The 19,550-nt window shown below is 37.7% G+C and overlaps 1 protein-coding gene across 1 annotated transcript; it reads left to right on the forward strand.

The window, feature by feature from the left end:
- The first annotated feature begins 11,533 nt into the window (after window positions 1-11,533).
- On the forward strand, window positions 11,534-16,592 carry LOC132116613 (proteinase-activated receptor 1-like). Its single transcript, XM_059525470.1, has 2 exons — window positions 11,534-11,558; window positions 14,955-16,592. Exon 2 carries the CDS (start codon window positions 14,960-14,962, stop codon window positions 15,995-15,997), a length of 1,038 nt encoding a protein of 345 aa, XP_059381453.1. The 5' UTR covers window positions 11,534-11,558; window positions 14,955-14,959; the 3' UTR covers window positions 15,998-16,592.
- Window positions 16,593-19,550: the final 2,958 nt, after the last annotated feature.

Genomic DNA, 19,550 nt, shown 5'->3' on the forward strand with positions numbered 1-19,550 from the left:
ATGCAGTTTTTGTAACATTGGAAATATGATTTTCAAAAGACAAATTGCTGTCTAATATAACACCCAGATTTCTGACTGTAGAGGAAGTAACAGTACATCCGTCTAGTTGCAGATTGTAATCTACAAGATTCTGTGTTGGGTTTTTTGGTCCAATAATTAATATCTCTGTCTTATCCGAATTTAATTGGAGAAAATTATTTGTCATCCAATCTTTTACATTTTTAACACACTCTGTTAGCTTAGATAATTGGGAAGTTTCATCTGGTCTCGTTGAAATATATAGCTGAGTATCATCAGCATAACAGTGGAAGCTTATTCCGTATTTTCTAATAATATTACCAAGGGGCAACATGTATATTGAAAATAGAAGGGGACCTAGGACGGATCCTTGTGGCACTCCATATTTTACTGATGATAAATGAGATGACACCCCATTTAAGTAAACAAAATGGTAGCGATCGGACAGGTAGGATCTAAACCATCTTAGAGCCTGCCCTTGAATACCTGTATAGTTTTGTAATCGATCTATGAGTATGTCATGATCTATGGTGTCGAACGCAGCACTAAGATCAAGTAAGACTAGAAATGAGATGCAGCCTTGATCTGACGCAAGAAGCAGGTCATTTGTAATTTTAACAAGTGCAGTTTCTGTGCTATGGTGGGGCCTAAAACCTGACTGAAATTCTTCATACAGATCATTTTTATGCAGGAAGGTGCTCAATTGAGCAGACACAACTTTTTCTAAAATTTTAGACATAAATGGAAGATTTGAAATAGGCCTATAATTTGCCAGTACACTAGGATCTAGTTTTGGTTTCTTAATAAGAGGCTTGATAACCGCCAGCTTGAATGGTTTTGGGACGTGACCTAAAGATAACGACGAGTTAATGATATTGAGAAGCGGTTCTTCGGCTACAGGTAACAGCTCTTTTAGTAATTTAGTGGGTACAGGATCTAATAAACATGTTGTTGGTTTAGATACAGTGATAAGTTTATTTAGCTCTTCCTGTCCTATATTTGTAAAGCACTGCAGTTTATCTTTGGGTGCGATGGATGAAACTGAAGTGTTAGACGCTGTAGAATCTACATTCGCTATTGTATTTCTAATGTTATCTATTTTATCAGTGAAGAAATTCATAAAGTCATTACTATTTAACGTTGGTGGAATATTTGAATCAGGTGGCGTCTGGAAATTTTTTAATTTAGCCACTGTGCTAAATAAAAACCTTGGATTGTTTTGGTTATTTTCAATGAGTTTGTGGATATGCTCTGCCCTAGCAGTTTTTAGAGCCTGTCTATAGCTGGACATACTGTTTTTCCATGCAATTTTAAAAACTTCCAAGTTAGTTTTTCTCCATTTGCGTTCAAGACTACGAGTTACTTTCTTGAGAGAGTGAGTATTACTGTTATACCATGGCACAGTACGTTTTTCTCTAACCTTTTTCAATTTGATGGGGGCAACAGCTTCTAATGTATTAGAGAAAATAGTGCCCATGTTGTCAGTAATTTCGTCTAATTCATGTGTATTTTTGGGTACAAATAGCAGTTGAGATAGATCAGGCAGGTTATTTGCGAATCTGTCTTTGGTGGCTGGAACAATAGTTCTGCCCAGACGGTAACGCTGAGACATATAGTTAATATCAGTTATACGCAGCATGCACGATACAAGGAAATGGTCTGTAATATCATCACATTGGGGTACAATATCTATAGCAGTAAGATCGATTCCATGCGATATAATTAGATCTAGTGTATGATTAAAACGATGAGTGGGCCCGGTGACATTTTGCTTGACTCCAAAGGAGTTTATTAGGTCAGTAAACGCAAGTCCTAATGTATCATTTGCATTATCAACGTGAATATAAAAATCTCCCATGATTAGCGCCTTATCAACTGTAACTAGAAGGTCTGAGAGGAAATCTGCAAATTCTTTTAGGAATTCTGTATACGGCCCTGGTGGTCTATACACAGTAGCCAGAGCAAGAGATACATTAGATTTATTTTGCATGTCTGACAGTGTAACATTTAGCAGAAGTATTTCAAAAGAGTTAAACCTGTATCCTGTTTTCTGGGTAACATTGAGAATTTCACTATATATTGTTGCAACACCTCCTCCACGACCAGTCTGACGGGGCTCATGCTTATAACAGTAGTTTGGTGGAGTAGACTCATTTAGACCAAAATAATCATTTGGTTTTAGCCAGGTTTCAGTCAAGCAGAGTACATCAAAACTATTTTCTGTGATCATTTCATTTACAATAACTGCTTTGGGTGTGAGTGATCTAATATTTATGAGCCCAAACTTTAAAAATTGTTTTTGTTCATTTACTTTACATTTTTCTGGTTTAATTACGATAAGATTTTTTCTAGATCCTACATTATATTTTGACCTCACTATCCGGGGAACAGACACAGTCTTAATAGTTTTTACAGCACAAGTACTTTTATCATTTAAGCGGGTGGAACAAAACTCATCATAATAGTTATTAGAGAATTGTCTTACTAGTCACATGGAGCGAAGTGTCCTGGAGATGTTGTCAGAGAGCAGCTCCGCTCCGATTCTGCTGGGGTGTAATCCATCAGCGCGAAACAGCCTAGGACGCTCCCAGAAAAGATTCCAGTTATTAACAAATAGCAGTTTCTGTTCTTTACACCATGACAACAACCATTCATTTAAAGCAAAAAGTCTACTGAACCTTTCGTGTCCTCGTCGATACGTATCTCAAAACAGTATGATTGAGAGTCATCAACTCGATCTATGGAAACAATACTGGAGCGCTCTGGGGAAAAAACAGAAAACTCAATCTCATACGAGAGGAAAACTCCAGGCTCAGAGTAGCGCAGGTGACCCTTTTTTGGAAAAGGGGAGAGCTGCTAAATTACCCCGAGAATCACCCAAATAGCCCCTCATGTTGAGGGAAGCGATGCTTGAGGTGTATAAACAAATACACACTGGCTGAATGGAGCCCAAGGAACCAAGGTCTTATAATCTCAAGAAAGGGAACGAAGCGTAGCGTGTAACCCTTATCATACAAGATTTCAGAAAGTTTGCAGAGTTTTGCGTGCAAACTTACCACTTGTGTTTACGTGCACACTGACCACCATGTGGTTTTGAGAAAGTACACAAAGCTTACTGTGTGTACTTAAAGGTTCCTAAGCATCGCAGAGGTGCTGAATCTCACGGGAGAGGCAAGCTCAATATTACAAACCTCGGGCGAGGGGAGAATCACCTGAGGCAGCATATACAAGAATTCTGTAACTGCCACCTCCACTTCCCGGTAGATGCGACAGCACCCCTAAGCGGCCAGGAGACCCCTCGGGGTGATCTGGCCGGACATCCATGAAATTCCCTGCAGTGCTGTGCCAGGCCTGATGACCAAGGAGGCTCCCTCAGAAACCTGTGATCCGCCTAATACCAGAACATGAAGCCGGATGACTGCTGCTGGTGAATGTTTAGTAAACACTGTAACTGAGCACTGCAAAGGAAACTCACAGAGTTTATTAGAAGACACGTAACCACCAGCAATTAAATACACATAAGTATATACAGAGAGGGTTACATTTACTCACCCACCCTCCTGCGCTGGAGCCCGCTCAAGGGGTGCCTCCTTTTAGTCCAGATTTAGACCATCAGTCAGGTGGTTGCTATGAACAAAGAACCATAAAAACATTATAGGTCCAGCATAGGAGACTGTTATGCGAGAGGTTTCCACCTAACCTCAATCAGGTGGAGAGCTGGTGGTTACAGGGGAATTAGGAAGGGGAGGATAAAAGCAGATGTTAACCCTCTGAAGTCGATTAACGCATATACGCGTTATGAGGCTATTTTCTCCTGATAACCTCTTAGACTCCAGAGGGTTAAAAATCACTCCGATTCGGACGAGAACGCTGTCTCGTCTAGATCATTCCCCTTAGGTTCTGCTTACCTCCTCGTGACCCACTATTCCTCTAACCCCTGCCCGCAGGTGGGGGAGGAGCGCGAGTTGCGACACTAGCCTTCTGTGCCCGTCTTTGATCCTCAGATAGAGAGAGGCCAGGACCCCTGTGTTGTTCGGGCTCAGACCTGGACCTTCGTGGAACGAAGGATCTGAAAGCAGCAAAGCGCCTTCGTCTCCCTGAACTTCTCAAATCGCCGTCTCAACGGAAATACCGAAAAGTTCAGAAGGCGAAGCCTGAGCATAGAGCAGAAAGCATTTTCTTTCCTACCAATGTCTGCCAGGTTAATCCACAGATGTCTCTCCGCTGCCACCATGGCCGCCATAGTCCTGCCCATGACGGAGGCGGCCTGCTTGGTAGCACGGAGAGAGATCCGTGGTGCGGTGCAGCTCAGCTACCTGATCAGAAAAAGGCCCCTGCCTCTATCCAGGTCTCTTAGCAGATCAGTCTTGAAGCACCAGCATTGTGTGTAATAAAGCCACAGCCTGACCTGCTACTGTGTATGCCTTGCCATTTAAGCAAGATGATTTTCTGAAGGGTCTTAGATGGCAAGGAGGGAGATTAAGAGAGGATGTTTCCCCTGCAGAAAGAAACATTTTTCACAGATAAAAAATATTTATAAATTATTTATAAAATTTGTAGCTCTTTCAACAGGGGGCATTGAGAAGGCTCAGCCTCAGCTTCTTCACCATCCTCAAATATCTCCTGCTTTTCCTGGGTAAAAACCAAGCAGAGCACTAACCTCAGTATCAGAAAGTGTTAAAGATATAACATCATCCTCCCGAGGCTCTCTCTCGTCCGCCGCCCTTTTTTTTTTTTTTTACGAGTGCAAAAGGGAAAGTCCCTCTTTAAACCGTTCAGACAGATCCACTAGTATTCTCACGAGCTAATTTTCTTCCACGCCTCAGCGCGGACACATCCTGAACCGTGGGAAGCAGATGGCTGGCTTTTTCTTTTTTTTTTCAGAAGAAAGACGAACGACAGCGGAGCTTTTTCCATTGAAAAAACGCTCACAATGCATGCAGAATGCCTCCTAAAAGACATCGCGTGCGTGCTCTTCACCCAAACAAATGGCTCAAAGATCGCCTGTGTCATCGGGTGTCAAATAACGGCAACACGGATGCACACATCGGATGCGCACGTCTAAACACTTGCTAGTTGTCGCCATGATAAACTGAGAAAGATTGCCCTTACCGGTTCTTTCAGATGCACCCTTCAAACAAAACAGTCAGTGAAGATGAAGAAGATAATGACGTGCTCTCCCGGTGCTGATTTATAGTCGCGCCTGTAGTGGCGTCGGAGGCCAACAAGTTGGTGTTTTTTCAATGTATGCTTCAGACACGGGTCACAACGAGGTGTTCCCCAAAGCGCCCCCTAGAGGACGCAGTTCGAAGTTCCCTCGAAAGGGAACAGTGTTTGTTTATAAGCAAGGGCGGATCTACCAGGGTGGCATTGGGTGGCAAATGCCACCTTAAAAGAAAGCCTTGCCACCCCTGCTGCCACCCCAGTTGGCAGCAACGAATTAAAAGTTATGGCCAATTAGAAAATTTACGAGCGCGAATCTCCAATGTCCGACTGCAGTGAACGCAGCAGCATGAGAGGACAGAGCGGCAAGAGACTTTAGACCGTATGCAAGAGACTGATTTGTTTGGAAAACTTTCTCAGTGCGCGCGAAGCGAGGGAACAATGAGACACAGGAGGAAAGAGGTAAAAATTGATTATGTATCTATCAAGAAATGAAGCTTTAATGAAAGCACAGACTTTGAGATGATAAATAACTAAAGTTACAGTGGTGTAGTCTACTACATGATACCACTTTTAAAAAGCGTGAGGATAAGTAACAACTTCGTTTTGTGTCAGAACTTTCACACTTTCATTCAAATTCACCCCGTCTGTGTTTGCAAAGCAACAGGAATTGATTCAAGATTCAAGATTTTTATTCGTCACATACAAAATTATATATAGCATACATAACCAGCAGTGAAATGTGAGTCAGGTCTGCTCCATGGACAGTGCAATTATTAAAGAAAACAACACGAATGAAAATATACATAAATATAGCTATGTAAGAATGAAATAAAAGTAAACAATAAAAATATAAGAATAAAATATAAAAAAGATGTATATTGTAGAATTAAATATAGAAAGCAAAATAATGTGCATGAACGTAAACTGTAGTCTTAAATATTAAGATGTACAGGGATGTACAATGTCCATATACACGCAGTCTGCGTAGGGCACCAACTCCCAGAGGGGGCACCATCCCAGTTGCTCAAAAAAAAAAAAAAAATTCCGCCATTCTCCCATCCGCGCTCGCGACCGCTCGCACCTCATGTTTTCGACTGAATGTTCATAATTGATGGATGAACATCTGTACCCGGGTAAAGGACATCAGCAATCCGTCACAGAGAAAAGAAAACTAAAGACAGTAAAAAAAAATAAAAAAAATTAGGGTATTAGCGATATTGGTATACACTTTTCTAACGTCAGTAGCATTTGAGGAGAATGACTTACAGTCATAAAAACAATTGTAATTGTTCATTTAGGTGTCAGCTATAATGCACAATTGAATTAAATGTTTGATATTTATTAAAATAAACTGTAAATCATATGTAAATTATGCTACTTTTTCACAAGGGCTCAAACGCAAATTTGAAGCTCAGTAGCATTTGAGGAGAAAGACTTGCAGTCATAAAACAATTGTAATGTGTTCATTTAGGTGTCAGCTATAATGCACATTCTATACATTTTTAATATATATTCAAATAAATTATAAATCATTTAGGTAAAAACAAGGTCCGTTTATCACCTTCAGGCACATTCCTGTGAAAGTTTTATTTTATTTATTTTTTTATTTTATTTATTTTTTAAACTTGCCAAAACAATAACACCATATTTTTCAAAAACAATTACTAAAAGTACATTTGTATTTGTGCCTATAATGTTTATTTATTTATTATTATTGTCAGCTAATAAAACCTATGCTTCAGGGACCATATTCATATAACATCTAATGCTAAATGTAGCTCTTGACTGGTTGAGTTAAATGGTGATTAACACTAAACAGTAGAAAATCAGTTGAGTTCCCCCAGCTGTAAATGTCATTGGCTGTTAAAATCTTGTGTTTCTTATAATAAATTGACATATTGATAACACTGAACCGTTTATAATGCTCTTAATTACATGTCGATGCATACTGTATGCATTAGTGAGTGTGGTGGTGCTTATGGGGTATGGTCACTTATTCCTTTTATGAACTGTTTCAAATGCAAGACATTGATTGCATGAGATTAAGTGTGTAAATGGCAGCCTGTGCCCTATTGTAGTGTGCACATATATTTATCATCAAACTGTGATAACTGTGACTAAATTCAGTATATATACGTCTGCCATATCTTGCCACCCCTCAAAAATTCCTGCCCCCTTCTCGCCACCCCATCAATATTTTTCTAGATCCGCCCCTGTTTATAAGAACACATGCAACTTGATGGACAGAACCGCACACTTGTATTTCAGCGTTGCTGTTAATGTTATGGTTATTTTAGCAAATTGTTTGCTCCAGAAATTCAGTTCAACAGCATTACGTTGAAAAGGGTAGATTTTATCACTCGACGGAAACTACTCATGCATTTCAGGTGTTCTTGCTTTGTCCAAGAAATAAATTCATGTCTTTGATTGAGTGCATCTCATTCAGTTAATGTCAGAGCGACCAATTTCAGGAGCTGACAGTTAAAGAAAAATAAAAAAACAATCAGTCAAGGCTACAGAAATGTGTCGTTATATTTAGAAGTAAATCTGCATAATATAATAAATATTCTAACACCCTGTGTTTCTGCTGCTTCGTCAAAGTCTAATATAATTCAGTGTGATGGCAGCATGTTGCAATGTAGTAAGACAACATCTGTGTTACAAACTGTTTTGCTATTGTTATTGTATTGCTAGTGTTGCCTGGAAATGCAATAAAAACCCAATGTTTTGTATGTTTGGTTACAGATCCCTCCATACGCAATTTCACTGTTACGACACAGCCTAATAAGACAACAGAAAACTCCAGTACGGGAGGGAAAAACTCTTCAGTAAAAGCAGCCACAACCAGTTACCCAAAAATAACTCCAGGTAAAGTTTCCAGACCTCCAGAAGTAATCTGTAACATCATGTAACATGAAATCATAACTACAGTTCATAATCCAATATTCCTAGGTGAGGAGCTCTTATGTTGAGTGTATAAAATGGTATAGTGGGGGACATATGAACCCCCCACAGACATACCTTGAGAACTGTGTATTTTATCACTCGATGGAATCTACTCATGCATTTTAGGTGTTCTTGCTCTGTCCAAGCAATAAATTAATGTCTTTGAATGAGTGCATTTCATTCTTCAACCAATCAGTTAATGTCAGAGCGACCCATTTCAGGAGCTGACAATTAAAACAAAAAAAAACAAAAAAAATCAGTCAAGGCTATAGAATTGCGTTGTTATATTTAGAAGTAAGTCAAGTCAAGTCAAGTCACCTTTATTTATATAGCGCTTTAAACAAAATACATTGCGTCAAAGCAACTGAACAACATTCATTAGGAAAACAGTGTGTCAATAATGCAAAATGATAGTAGAAGTAAATCTGCATGTTATGCGTAGGCTAGCCTTCTTTCTATCTGACCCCCCCTACATCTAGGTTTGACGTCCATCAGGGGGGATAAATTAAAGCCTTTATTAAGGTGGTCAGAGACCCAACCCCCCCATAATTAACATCTGGCTAAGACCTGGGTTCATTCACCCTAGAACTGTCCCTGAATCTGTATATCTAACATCACAGACGTTCAAAAAGACAAATTACTTTACCCCTCAACATACTTGTATTCTTTCTGTTGTTTAGAGTTCTTTTAGTATTTAATATAGTGTTAGGGGCAGGTAATCCTGAACACAGAATTGGTGAAAAACTGTTTTAAAGTTTTAACTCCACAACTCAGTACTACATACTTAAAGGGATAGTTCACCCAAAAATGAAAATTATGTCATTAATAACTCATCCTCATGCACTGTAAAACCTGACAAGTTAACTTAACTCAAACCGTTTGAGTAAACCGATTGCCTTGACTGTAATACCCGACAAGTTAACTTAACTCAAACGGTTTGAGTAAACAGATATCCTTAAGTTATGTTAACTCAAACCATTTGAGGAAACCGATTGCCTTAAACCATTTAAGTTGAAAAAACTAAACGTTATGAGTACTCTGAACTTAATTCAGTTGAGTTCACTGAAAGAAGATGTACATTGCAATTAAGTCATTAAGTGATTACCTGAGAGATAATTGTGAATTAGTGCTGAACAGCTGCTGTTAACAAACAGAATCACTGAAGAAAAGAGAAACACAAGAACTACTACAACTGACTTCAGACACAGCCTTAGATGAAATCAACTGAAATAAAATACATGAAATCTCTCAAGATCTAATTAAACAACCCCACAAACAGCATCACCAGCTCCACTTATTAATAACCAGACTGACTTTATTTCTGTCAGACGTCTACAGAAGATCTTATTGAGAATGAACTAAGGTTTAGATGTTGATTTGTTTCATTTGAAGTAACCGTGTTAGAGATCAGTGTTTGCTTTAGTTGGGCTCTTGACCCTTGATTTCTGTCTTAGTGTTTTCTCTGGCTGTTATAACCGTGTGTTTCTAAAACGTGTTTGTTATAACTCAAACACCCAGAGAAAATACTAACAGGTGTTGGTTGTTACGCAGCTTACCGGTGATGACAATCATCAATTATGAAGCTGCTTAGAGTTCAAAATCTGACTAAAGAGCTGACTAAAGAGGTGCTGCGTAATTAGTTCAGTTTATTTTAACGGAAGTCTCTCAAAGAGCTGGTGGCTTTGTCGTAATCTGTTTACATAAAATTATGGAACACTTTATGCACATACATCTTTCTTCTATAGCAGCAATTAGTCACACACAGACATCAATAATCAGAATATGAACCTCAACAATGGTGACAAATAAAATAAAATATGCCGCAATGCATGCTGGGTATTATTATAGTACAAAGCTAATCTATGGCTCCCAGCATGCTCTGCTGCATTTTATTTTTATTATGGTCACCATTGTTGAGGTTCATATGCTGATTGTTGATGTCTGTGGTGACTGATTGACACCGTAGAAGACCAAAGTGTTTGGAAAGTTCGTCATAGTAACTGATAATCACAGAACAACTGCTTCTTAGAATCACTTTTACTATATTATTTTACTAATTACACAACACCTTTATCATCAGAGGTTACACTCTGAACAGTTAAATAATTGATGATTATCATCAATGGGTTAAGTAAAAAAATGCTAATGGCATTTCTTCTGGGCTTTTCAGATGCAACTAACATGTTTCAGAAACATGTGGTTACAATAGCCAGAGAAAACACAAAGACAGAAGTCAAGGGTCAAGAGCCCAACTAAAGCAAACACTGATCTCTAACACGGTTACTTCAAATGAAACAATAAATCAACATCTAAACCTTAGTTCATTCTCAATAAGATCTTCTGTAGACGTCTGACAGAAATAAAGTCAGTCTGGTTATTAATAAGTGGAGCTGGTGATGCTGTTTGTGGGGTTGTTTAATCAGATCTTGAGAGATTTCATGTATTTTATTTCATCTAAGACTGTGTCTGAAGTCAGTTGTAGTAGTTCTTGTGTTTCTCTTTTCTTCAGTGATTCTGTTTGTTAACAGCAGCTGTTCATCACTAATTAACAATCAGCACTTAGTTAATCACTTAATTAATTAAATGCAAAGTTAAAAAACTTACATGGTTTAAATCAAGGCAATCTGTTTACTCAAATGGTTTGAGTTAAGTTAACTTGTCGGGTTTTACAGTGTGTCGTTCCAAACCCGTGAGACCTCTGTTTATCTTCGGAACATCAGAGGGTAAATCTAAAATATCGTAAACTGTGTTCCAAAAATAAACGGAGGTCTTACGGGTTTGGAACAATGTAATCTACTCAATGTAATGTGTTTCAGCATTACATTTCTAACATTTATAATGTGTTTAGAATAGTGATGAAACAATGTTTGCGTTCACGCAGGCGATTCATTTTTTTCAATTTAACATGTTAAAAATATTTAACACCCTTAATGTAGGGGCGGGGTTAGTGTTGGCAACCCCACTCCGAACTGTCCAGGAGCAGCCCAGCCCTGTCTCACAGCACTGTATCTAACACACATGATTCAACTCATCAGCTCATTAATAGAGACTTAATACCTGAAGTCTGTCAGAAAAGTTAAAGAGAGAAAATACAATGCGTGAGATTCGCTTCACGTTCAGCAGCGGCAGCTTTTAAAGAAACAGCACCTTCACAATCAGAAACAGAGTTATTAAGATAAACATGTTCTTCATTGACTCTGAGCAAATGTGTTACAACAGTCACCTGTATTTGCCTAGCATTGCAATAAAAACCTAATGTTTTCTATGTTTGGTTACAGATGCCTCTGAACGCAATTTCACTTTTACGACAGAGACCAGTGAGACAACAGAAAAGTCCTCCACGGATGTGGTGTTGTATGTGGAAGAATATCCTGTAATAAACTTTTCAGAAAATGCACCCAAAACCAGTTCCCCAGATATCCCTCCAGGTAAAGTTTCCAGACCTCCAGAAGCTATTTGTAACATCTTTTGACATTAAATCATAACTACAGTTCATAATCCAATATTCCAAGTGCAGGAGCTCATATGTTGATTGTATAAGATGGTAGAGTGGGAGGAAAGACCCCCCACACACACCTTGAGAACTGTGATTTTTTTTCTCTGTCAAAACTAAATGATCAGAAAAGTTAGTTAGTGACAATATGACAAATTATAAAACAAGTATGAAAAATGTCCAGAATTTTCATGTTATTAGATTTAAAAAAACACTTGTCAACGAAGTCCACAGTTACAATAAAAATGTATCTCGAGTTTATCTAGTGGTTATTTTAGGAATAACAGTAGTGGGCATTTCCCCCACTCTACTCTAAGTGACTGGCCAGTGTTTAGAAGGTTTTGGGTCTCTGTTATTTTTTAAAGATTTTGGAACAAATCACAGGTGAAGCAATCAAATCTGTAAGTCACACAAAAAACATGAAAGGATGCTATCAGTATTTTTACTGTAAATGAAATGTTTGTTGTAGCATGAATTGTTTAGCTCAACACCATCATCTTAAAAACCTTTTCACACTGCGCTTTTACTTTGAGCTATGAAACTTTGCCCCGGAGAAAGACTTAGCATTGATTCTGCTGTTAACACCGCGTCAAACAGTTTCAGGTGAAATCCATTATGTAGCCTAATCTAGTTTTGTCTTTCTACCAGCCAGTGATGTTTCTGAAAGAAAACAGTGTTTGTTATAGGAACACATGCTACTTGATGGACAGAACCGCACACTTGTATTTCAGCGTTGCTGTTAATGTTATGGTTATTTTCGCAAATAGTTTGCTCCAGAAATTCAGTCCAACAGCATTACGTTGAAAAGGGTAGGTTTTATCACTCGATGGAATCTACACATGCATTTCAGGTGTTCTCGCTTTGTCCAAGAAATAAATTCATGTCTTTGAATGAGTGCATCTCATTCTTCAACCAAACAGTTAATGTCAGAGCGACCCATTTCAGGAGCTGACAGTAAAAAAAAAAAACAATCAGTCAAGGCTATAGAAATGCATCGTTATATTTAGAGGTAAATCTACATAATATAATAAATATTCTAACATCCTGTGTTTCTGCTGCTTCATCAAAGTCTAATATAATTCAGTGTGATGGCAGCATGTTGCCATGTAGTAAGACAACATCTGTGTTACAAACTATATTGCTATTGCAGGAATACCGATGCAACATTGCTGTAATACAAACCAATACAGATTTAGTTAAATGGAAGATGTAAACCCAGACTCAAATTAGTTAATTGGCAGTCCAGGGGGGGGGGGGGGTTATTTTACTATATTTATCTATGTAATTCATTTTGGTGAACCACCATTTTAAAAACTCTGGGGGACTTGAATATTACTGAATCCCAGGAATGGCCCATATAAATCTGAGCGTCTCCTCACAGAAGAGACTGAGCACTGTTTGTGCAGAGATTGTACAGTTAGGAAATGGCCCCTGATTGGTCCTCATGTGGGTCAAAATCTTGGTTTCCATTATCCTTCTGCATGTATTTTGTATTATTTAATTTGTGACTTGTCAAAGTGACTTATTTTTTGCTCTGAGATCTACTAGTAAAAACAATAATGGCATTAATGTCAATAATGTCATTGACCCCCTGAGGGTTTTCTGAAGCATCTCCTTTCACTGAATAGTTTAAAATGTCCTGTATCACACCCTGGCATAATCACACAGAAGAGAAGCAGCACAGGTGTTTGTCCATCTGATTCTGACGTTTGACAAATTAAAAGTCTTAGTTTGATTTGATCAGTGCTCATGGAGGTCAAAGTTCTCTTGCTTTCTATTATATATGTGCATACATGTGGTAAGTACATCTGTAATTAAAAGTGATATGACTTTCATGGCTTGTGCATTCGCTTTAATTCACATTGTATGACTTTTTGTTCAGTTTAAAGTGTGAAACAGACTAATTAAATGTTTAAATTTACACAGGAAGATAAAAACAATCAAATCTGCGTTTGATAAATTACAATAGACAGGTTGCTAACTGTACTATTTACAGTAGACGGCCATGTGTTTTGAGGTATTAAGATAAACATATTCTTCATGTCCTCTGAGCAAATGTGTTACAACAGTCACCTTTATTTGCCTGGCAATGCAATAAAAACCCAATTTTTTGAATGTTTGGTTACAGATGCCTCCATACGCAATTTCACTGTTACGACACAGCCTAATAAGACAACAGAGAACTCCAGTACGGGAGGAAAAGACTTTTCAGAAAATTTACCCACAACCAGTTACCCAGATGAAACTCCAGGTAAAGTTTCCAGACCTCCAGAAGTAATCTGTAACATCATGTAACATGAGATCATAACTACAGTTCATAATCCAATATTCCTAGTTGAGGAGCTCTTATGTTGAGTGTATAAAATGGTAGAGTGGGGGGAGGGCTATGTATTTTTTTCTGTGAAACTAAAGTTAAATGTGATCAGAAAAGTTATAGTAGTTTTAGTGACAATAAGACAATAATTATAAACCAAGTATGAAAAAACATGACAGGATGCTATCAGTAGTTTTACTGTAAATGAAATGTTTGTTGTAGCATGAATTGTTTAGCTCAACACCATCATCTTAAAAACCTTTTCACACTTCGCTTTTACTTTGAGCTATGAAACTCAAACTTAGCATCGATTCTGTAGTTAACACTGCATCAAACATGTACAGTTTGAAATGAAGCTATGTTAAAAGATGCTTGTCAACACCTGATTGCATGCCTAATAAGATTGGACAGTCACAGAAATGCACGCATTGTATGGACAGTTGAGTCAGCATCCGAAGGGAAAAGGTCAAATAGTAATGTAAGATCTTGTGAATAAGATAGTGTTTCGTTATTATAAGTCCAAAACATCTGTTGTGGAAAAATTGATAGTACATTCTGCAGTAAGTATATGAGGATGCGCAATGCTAGAGCTATTATGTAAACAGGTCGTGAGCTTCATTCGTTTAAAGACACAGACACCGCGAATATGCAAGTAAGAACCTTAACCCAGGGTTTAGGAAGTGTGAAACTTGAAGCGAGGTAGAATATGTGGTGCATGCGACAATTACTTCACAGACCTGTTTAGTGGAATTTCCTGAAGATGCTCCCATCGTCGAAGATGCGCCAGAAGATACTTAAACTTCTTCATCGCATCCGATGGCACCTTTTGTCGACTTGTCACATAGCTGTGGCTGCACTCTGAGTCCAACTGCGTGCTCTAGTTTAGAATGACTAAGAGTTAGGCATAACTATTTCAAGAGTGAAAAGCCCTCTGTTCACCTGTATTTGTCTAGTGGTTTTGAGAAGTTTTAAAGTTTTTGTTATTTATTGATTTATTTATTGCATGTTTGTTTATAGGTAATATGATTGACCTCATTATCACCACTGAAGAAATGATTCCATTTAGACAGCCAAGTAACTGCACCGATCTGAATTGCAACAAGACTCAACAGAACTCATACAGCCTCTCAGAGAAGTCTGTTAACTTCCTCAAAGGCCTGCTGGTCACACGCATCATGCCCTCGTTCTACATCATCTTCCTCTTCATTAGTTTGCCCCTGAACGCTTTGGCCTTCGTCACGTTCACCTGTAAGATTCGAGAGAAGAAACCAGCTGTGATCTACATGACTCACCTGGCGTGTGTGGATCTGCTCTTCAGCCTGCTGCTGCCTCTGAAGATCCACTACCAGATGAATGCTTCAGATTGGGTGTTCGGTGAGGCGGCGTGTCGCTTGATCACTGCAGCGTACTACTGCTACATGTACTGCTCCATACTGCTGATGATGTGCACGAGCTTGGACAGGCTGATGGCCGTGGCGTTTCCCATTGCTTCTATATCCTGGAGGAGCGCAAGGAAAGCCACATACATATGTGTGCTGGTCTGGCTGCTGGCGCTCGCTGGTACTGTGCCGCTTCTCACCATGACACAAACATTCAAGATAAAGGATGTGGGGGTCACCTGCCACGATGTGCTGTATCAAAAAGAGATGTATGTGTACCTGTTCTCCATCCTCTCCTCTTTCTACTTCTTCTTGCCGCTAGTCGTCACCTTAGTGAGTTACTCTACCATCATATATGTGCTCACTAACAAGCCTGATCACTTGGCAACATCATCTTCAGGAAAGGAAAGGAGAGCTGTGATTATGGCTATAGCTGTGCTGAGTGTGTTTGTGATGTGCTTTGCACCAACCAATATCATCTTGTTTTATCACTGTGTTAGTTTAACCACCGGAGGCAGCGAGGAGGGGCAATATTACCTGATTGCTATGTGTTTGGGGAGTGCAAGTGTTTTTCTAGATCCTCTTCTCTACTACTATGGCTCATCTCAATGCAGAGAGAAGATCGGCTCTCTGATCTGGTGGAGGAAGACTAAAAGGCCAACCACACTATCAAACACATAAAGTCAAACAAAATCCTCTAACTTGAGCTGCGAGTGCACTCAAGCTCACATTCACGATTAGCATCTAAATTTAACATCTGTGAACAAGCAGTACAAAAGTGCACACACACATTTATTTATCTTCTGCAGGTTTAATGGTCCTTTACCCACTTGTAAACTCTTGTATGCTTTACTAAAGATTCATTTATAAATGCATAGTCTGTATTGCTTAGATAATTGCTGTTTTACATGTTCAATCAACTGCATTTAATTCACAGTTTTAAATGACTGGAATGATATGTCTGTTTTTAATGTTAGTCTTTGCACATGTATAAACATTTATAACATATATCAAGTATACAACTATATTGCATCTTTAAAGCTTGAAAACATTCTATTTTTAACACAAAAAATTAAATGCATTTAGCTTGTATCTCAAAAATGAAGGTGTCTGTTAAATATATATAGTCTTGATTTTTGTTGCAATATGCATTTCAGCATGTAGCAATGCTGATAATTGTAACTTTCCTATTTATAATCTACTGTACTTTATAAATAAAAAATTAAAATAAATAAAAACATGAATTCCATAAATGTCATTTTTAAGAACAGAGTCAACAAAAGTTCCCTGAATAGTGTAATATTTCTTTACAGCCAGCACATCATATCAGTTGCCAGTGATAAATAAGGTTTAAGGATAAGATTAAAGATCAATTGTATTTATGCTCTAAGAGAAATTTATACATCACAGCTGCACCGGTTTCATCTTCAACAGTTTGTCTGTCTAGTCAAACTAAATTTGGGCCACATTGACTTTGATTCTGTCCCAGATCTAACACCTTGCTCTGGCCCACATACTGTGAAGAATGATGGCACTTGGGTCATCCACACCTGTTTGCCAGATTTGTGCCACAAGGAAGCCATAAGAAGGCAGCATGGCAGATGTGACAATAAATAAATTAATAAAACAAAGCAGAACTGGCCCAAATCTGGGCCACATTTATTTTAATTCTGGCCCAGTTCCAACACCTTGCTCTGGCCCACGTACTGTAACATGTGAAATAATGGCATTTAGGCAGTCAGGCCAGATTTGGCCTCCATTAAACCTTAGCATTACTGCATATAAGCCATCCAAATAAACCAAAACTGACCCTAATTCCTCATGTGGCCCACATGCGGCATTTTGGCAGTGGTCCACAAGCAAATACACCGTAAATATACATTATGTTGGTCATATTAAGCCTTAAGTGAGTTATGCATCAACAATACTCAACAAATTTTAAAGAGAGATTTAAAAATGTAATAAAAATAAAAAGTTCCAGAAATGTGTCCTATTGGTAAAAACATCCTGACAAAGGTTTTGCAAAAGCAGCAGTTCAAATGTCACAGATAAATATTCAAAGACACATTCCAATACTTTAAAACAAGTCATTCACATGTTTGAACCTAAATGCTTCTCATTCAGACTCACAGACTACACAGTAATTCTGTAACGGTCATGGCTACGCTGTATTAAAGGGCCTGTTTAATCCTGGCCACATTTGCTTTTTCTGATCACATATCTATATGATTTGTTATGCCATATTAAGTCTTTATGACATAAATTATATTAAGCCATATGTACAATTTCAAACTTCCATTTAATTTAGCCAGTGTCAAGTGCAACATTCAAGCCAGAAATCTCCCTCATATGTTTTATAATATATGGGGCATATTTGCCATGTCAAATGTGGGACAAGTTAGGCTCACAGCCACATTAGGCAGTGCTCACTGTACCATGTCTTTATGTTATATGGATATGTTTCCAAATATCCTTTATACTGCAAATCAGTTTTTGTGAATGAATGACTAGAATTTTTTAAGTGAAATAAATTTGTCAAAAATTGCAAACATTATTAAATTACAGCCCCTAAAAATGCAAGCCATGAAAATACAAGGCATTAAAAATACAAGCACTGTTAAATTAAATCTTTTTTCAGTTAGTGCTATTAAATGTGCTTTTTTTTTTTCAAAGACATTAGTCATTATTTTACTTCCATAGGAATAAAGGCAGATATTATTTTGCAATACAGCCAACACTAAAAAACTCTAAATAAATTAGAGAGGAGGGACAGTGGTGATTATTAGGTTACGATTGGGTCATTGACAGCAGACAGCAGATGCTTATGTGGAGAAGTGAAAACTTGTAATAACTGAGTGTTTTGTTCATCAAACTGCAATAATCATCATGTTTTCTGAGCTGTTGGAAGCTGGAGTTTCATCTTTATCTCTTAAATAAAATCTTAATGACAAGGAACATAAAACAACGAAGGCTGTTATAAAATGTTTACACTTCACTGGACTTTATGAGAGCATTTAACCTCTAGGAGGAGTTCTTCAGATGGCCTGAGGAGGGCAGCAGTACGCCTTTGATGCGTCGAGTGTGCCGCAACTCTTAGATAAAGAAGACGAAGAAGAAGAAATAACTTTGTGCTGCCTCTAGTTGTAAACTGCAGAGATTTAATTCCTTGAATAAACTGAAGAAACTTTCACAGGTAAGAATGTGTTAATTTGTTGTTTTTTATATGTATTATCTCAACATTATCGTTTTTTGACCTATAGTGCCTTTTAAATGTCGTGTTAGCTGATGGCTTCAGCGTCTTGTATTGTGTTTGGCAAAATGAACTTACGTTACTGAAGTCTATTGCAGAAATAGATATTTATACAACCAAAGTCCATTTATACAACCATATTCTTTGCTATAACTAGGATTGAAGAAATACTCGCTCTTAAGTGTTCACGGACATGCTCTGGCCGTTTCTAGCGGACGTCCACAGAAAAAAAAACGCTAATAATAATAAAGGTATAATACATATCAAATGTTTAATCATCTAGATGTCGCCATTTGTTTTTATTTTTTAACCACGTTAGTTTATTAAAACGACTCTAAACCTGCTGTTTTATAGACTGTGAGTACATTCATTTGATTATTTAGAGGATAAAACGAACTCTAACTACTTTTGTTCATAAATTTGACTACTGACTCAAAAAAAAAATTTTTTTTTTAAAGATTTAATGACCTGGTTTGTTTTAGTGAATCTAAAACGCTTTTTAGCAGCATAAATGAAACCTGAATTATGAATTGTTTCATGTCCATTTAAAAAAATAACATTCAAATCTTTCTAGTTGATGATTCGTAAGCCTGTTGTTGTGTCTGAAATCGCTTACTCATTCACTAATCCCTATATAGTGTATGGCAGTTAAATTCACTATATCATAAAGGAGTGAACATATAAATAAGTGAACCGATTCGGACGGTGACGTATACACTGCGTGTGAGACTTGGAGCTGTTGCAAAAACATTGCCTCATGTACTTTTATATTACATGTACATTTTTTTATACAAAAATATTAATAGCAATAATACTCAAAATGACTTTCTATTGCAATTATACATACCTCCGCGTCAGCTTTATGGTTTCATCGATTGTATAAAATAATTAATAATCATTAAATGCTATTAAAATACTGAGAACAAAAATAAACACACACAAACACGTTCATAATTATATTATGTATGTATTTATTTTTAGCAT

The sequence above is a fragment of the Carassius carassius genome, chromosome 36, assembly GCF_963082965.1.
Source record: "Carassius carassius chromosome 36, fCarCar2.1, whole genome shotgun sequence".
NCBI lineage: Eukaryota > Metazoa > Chordata > Actinopteri > Cypriniformes > Cyprinidae > Carassius > Carassius carassius.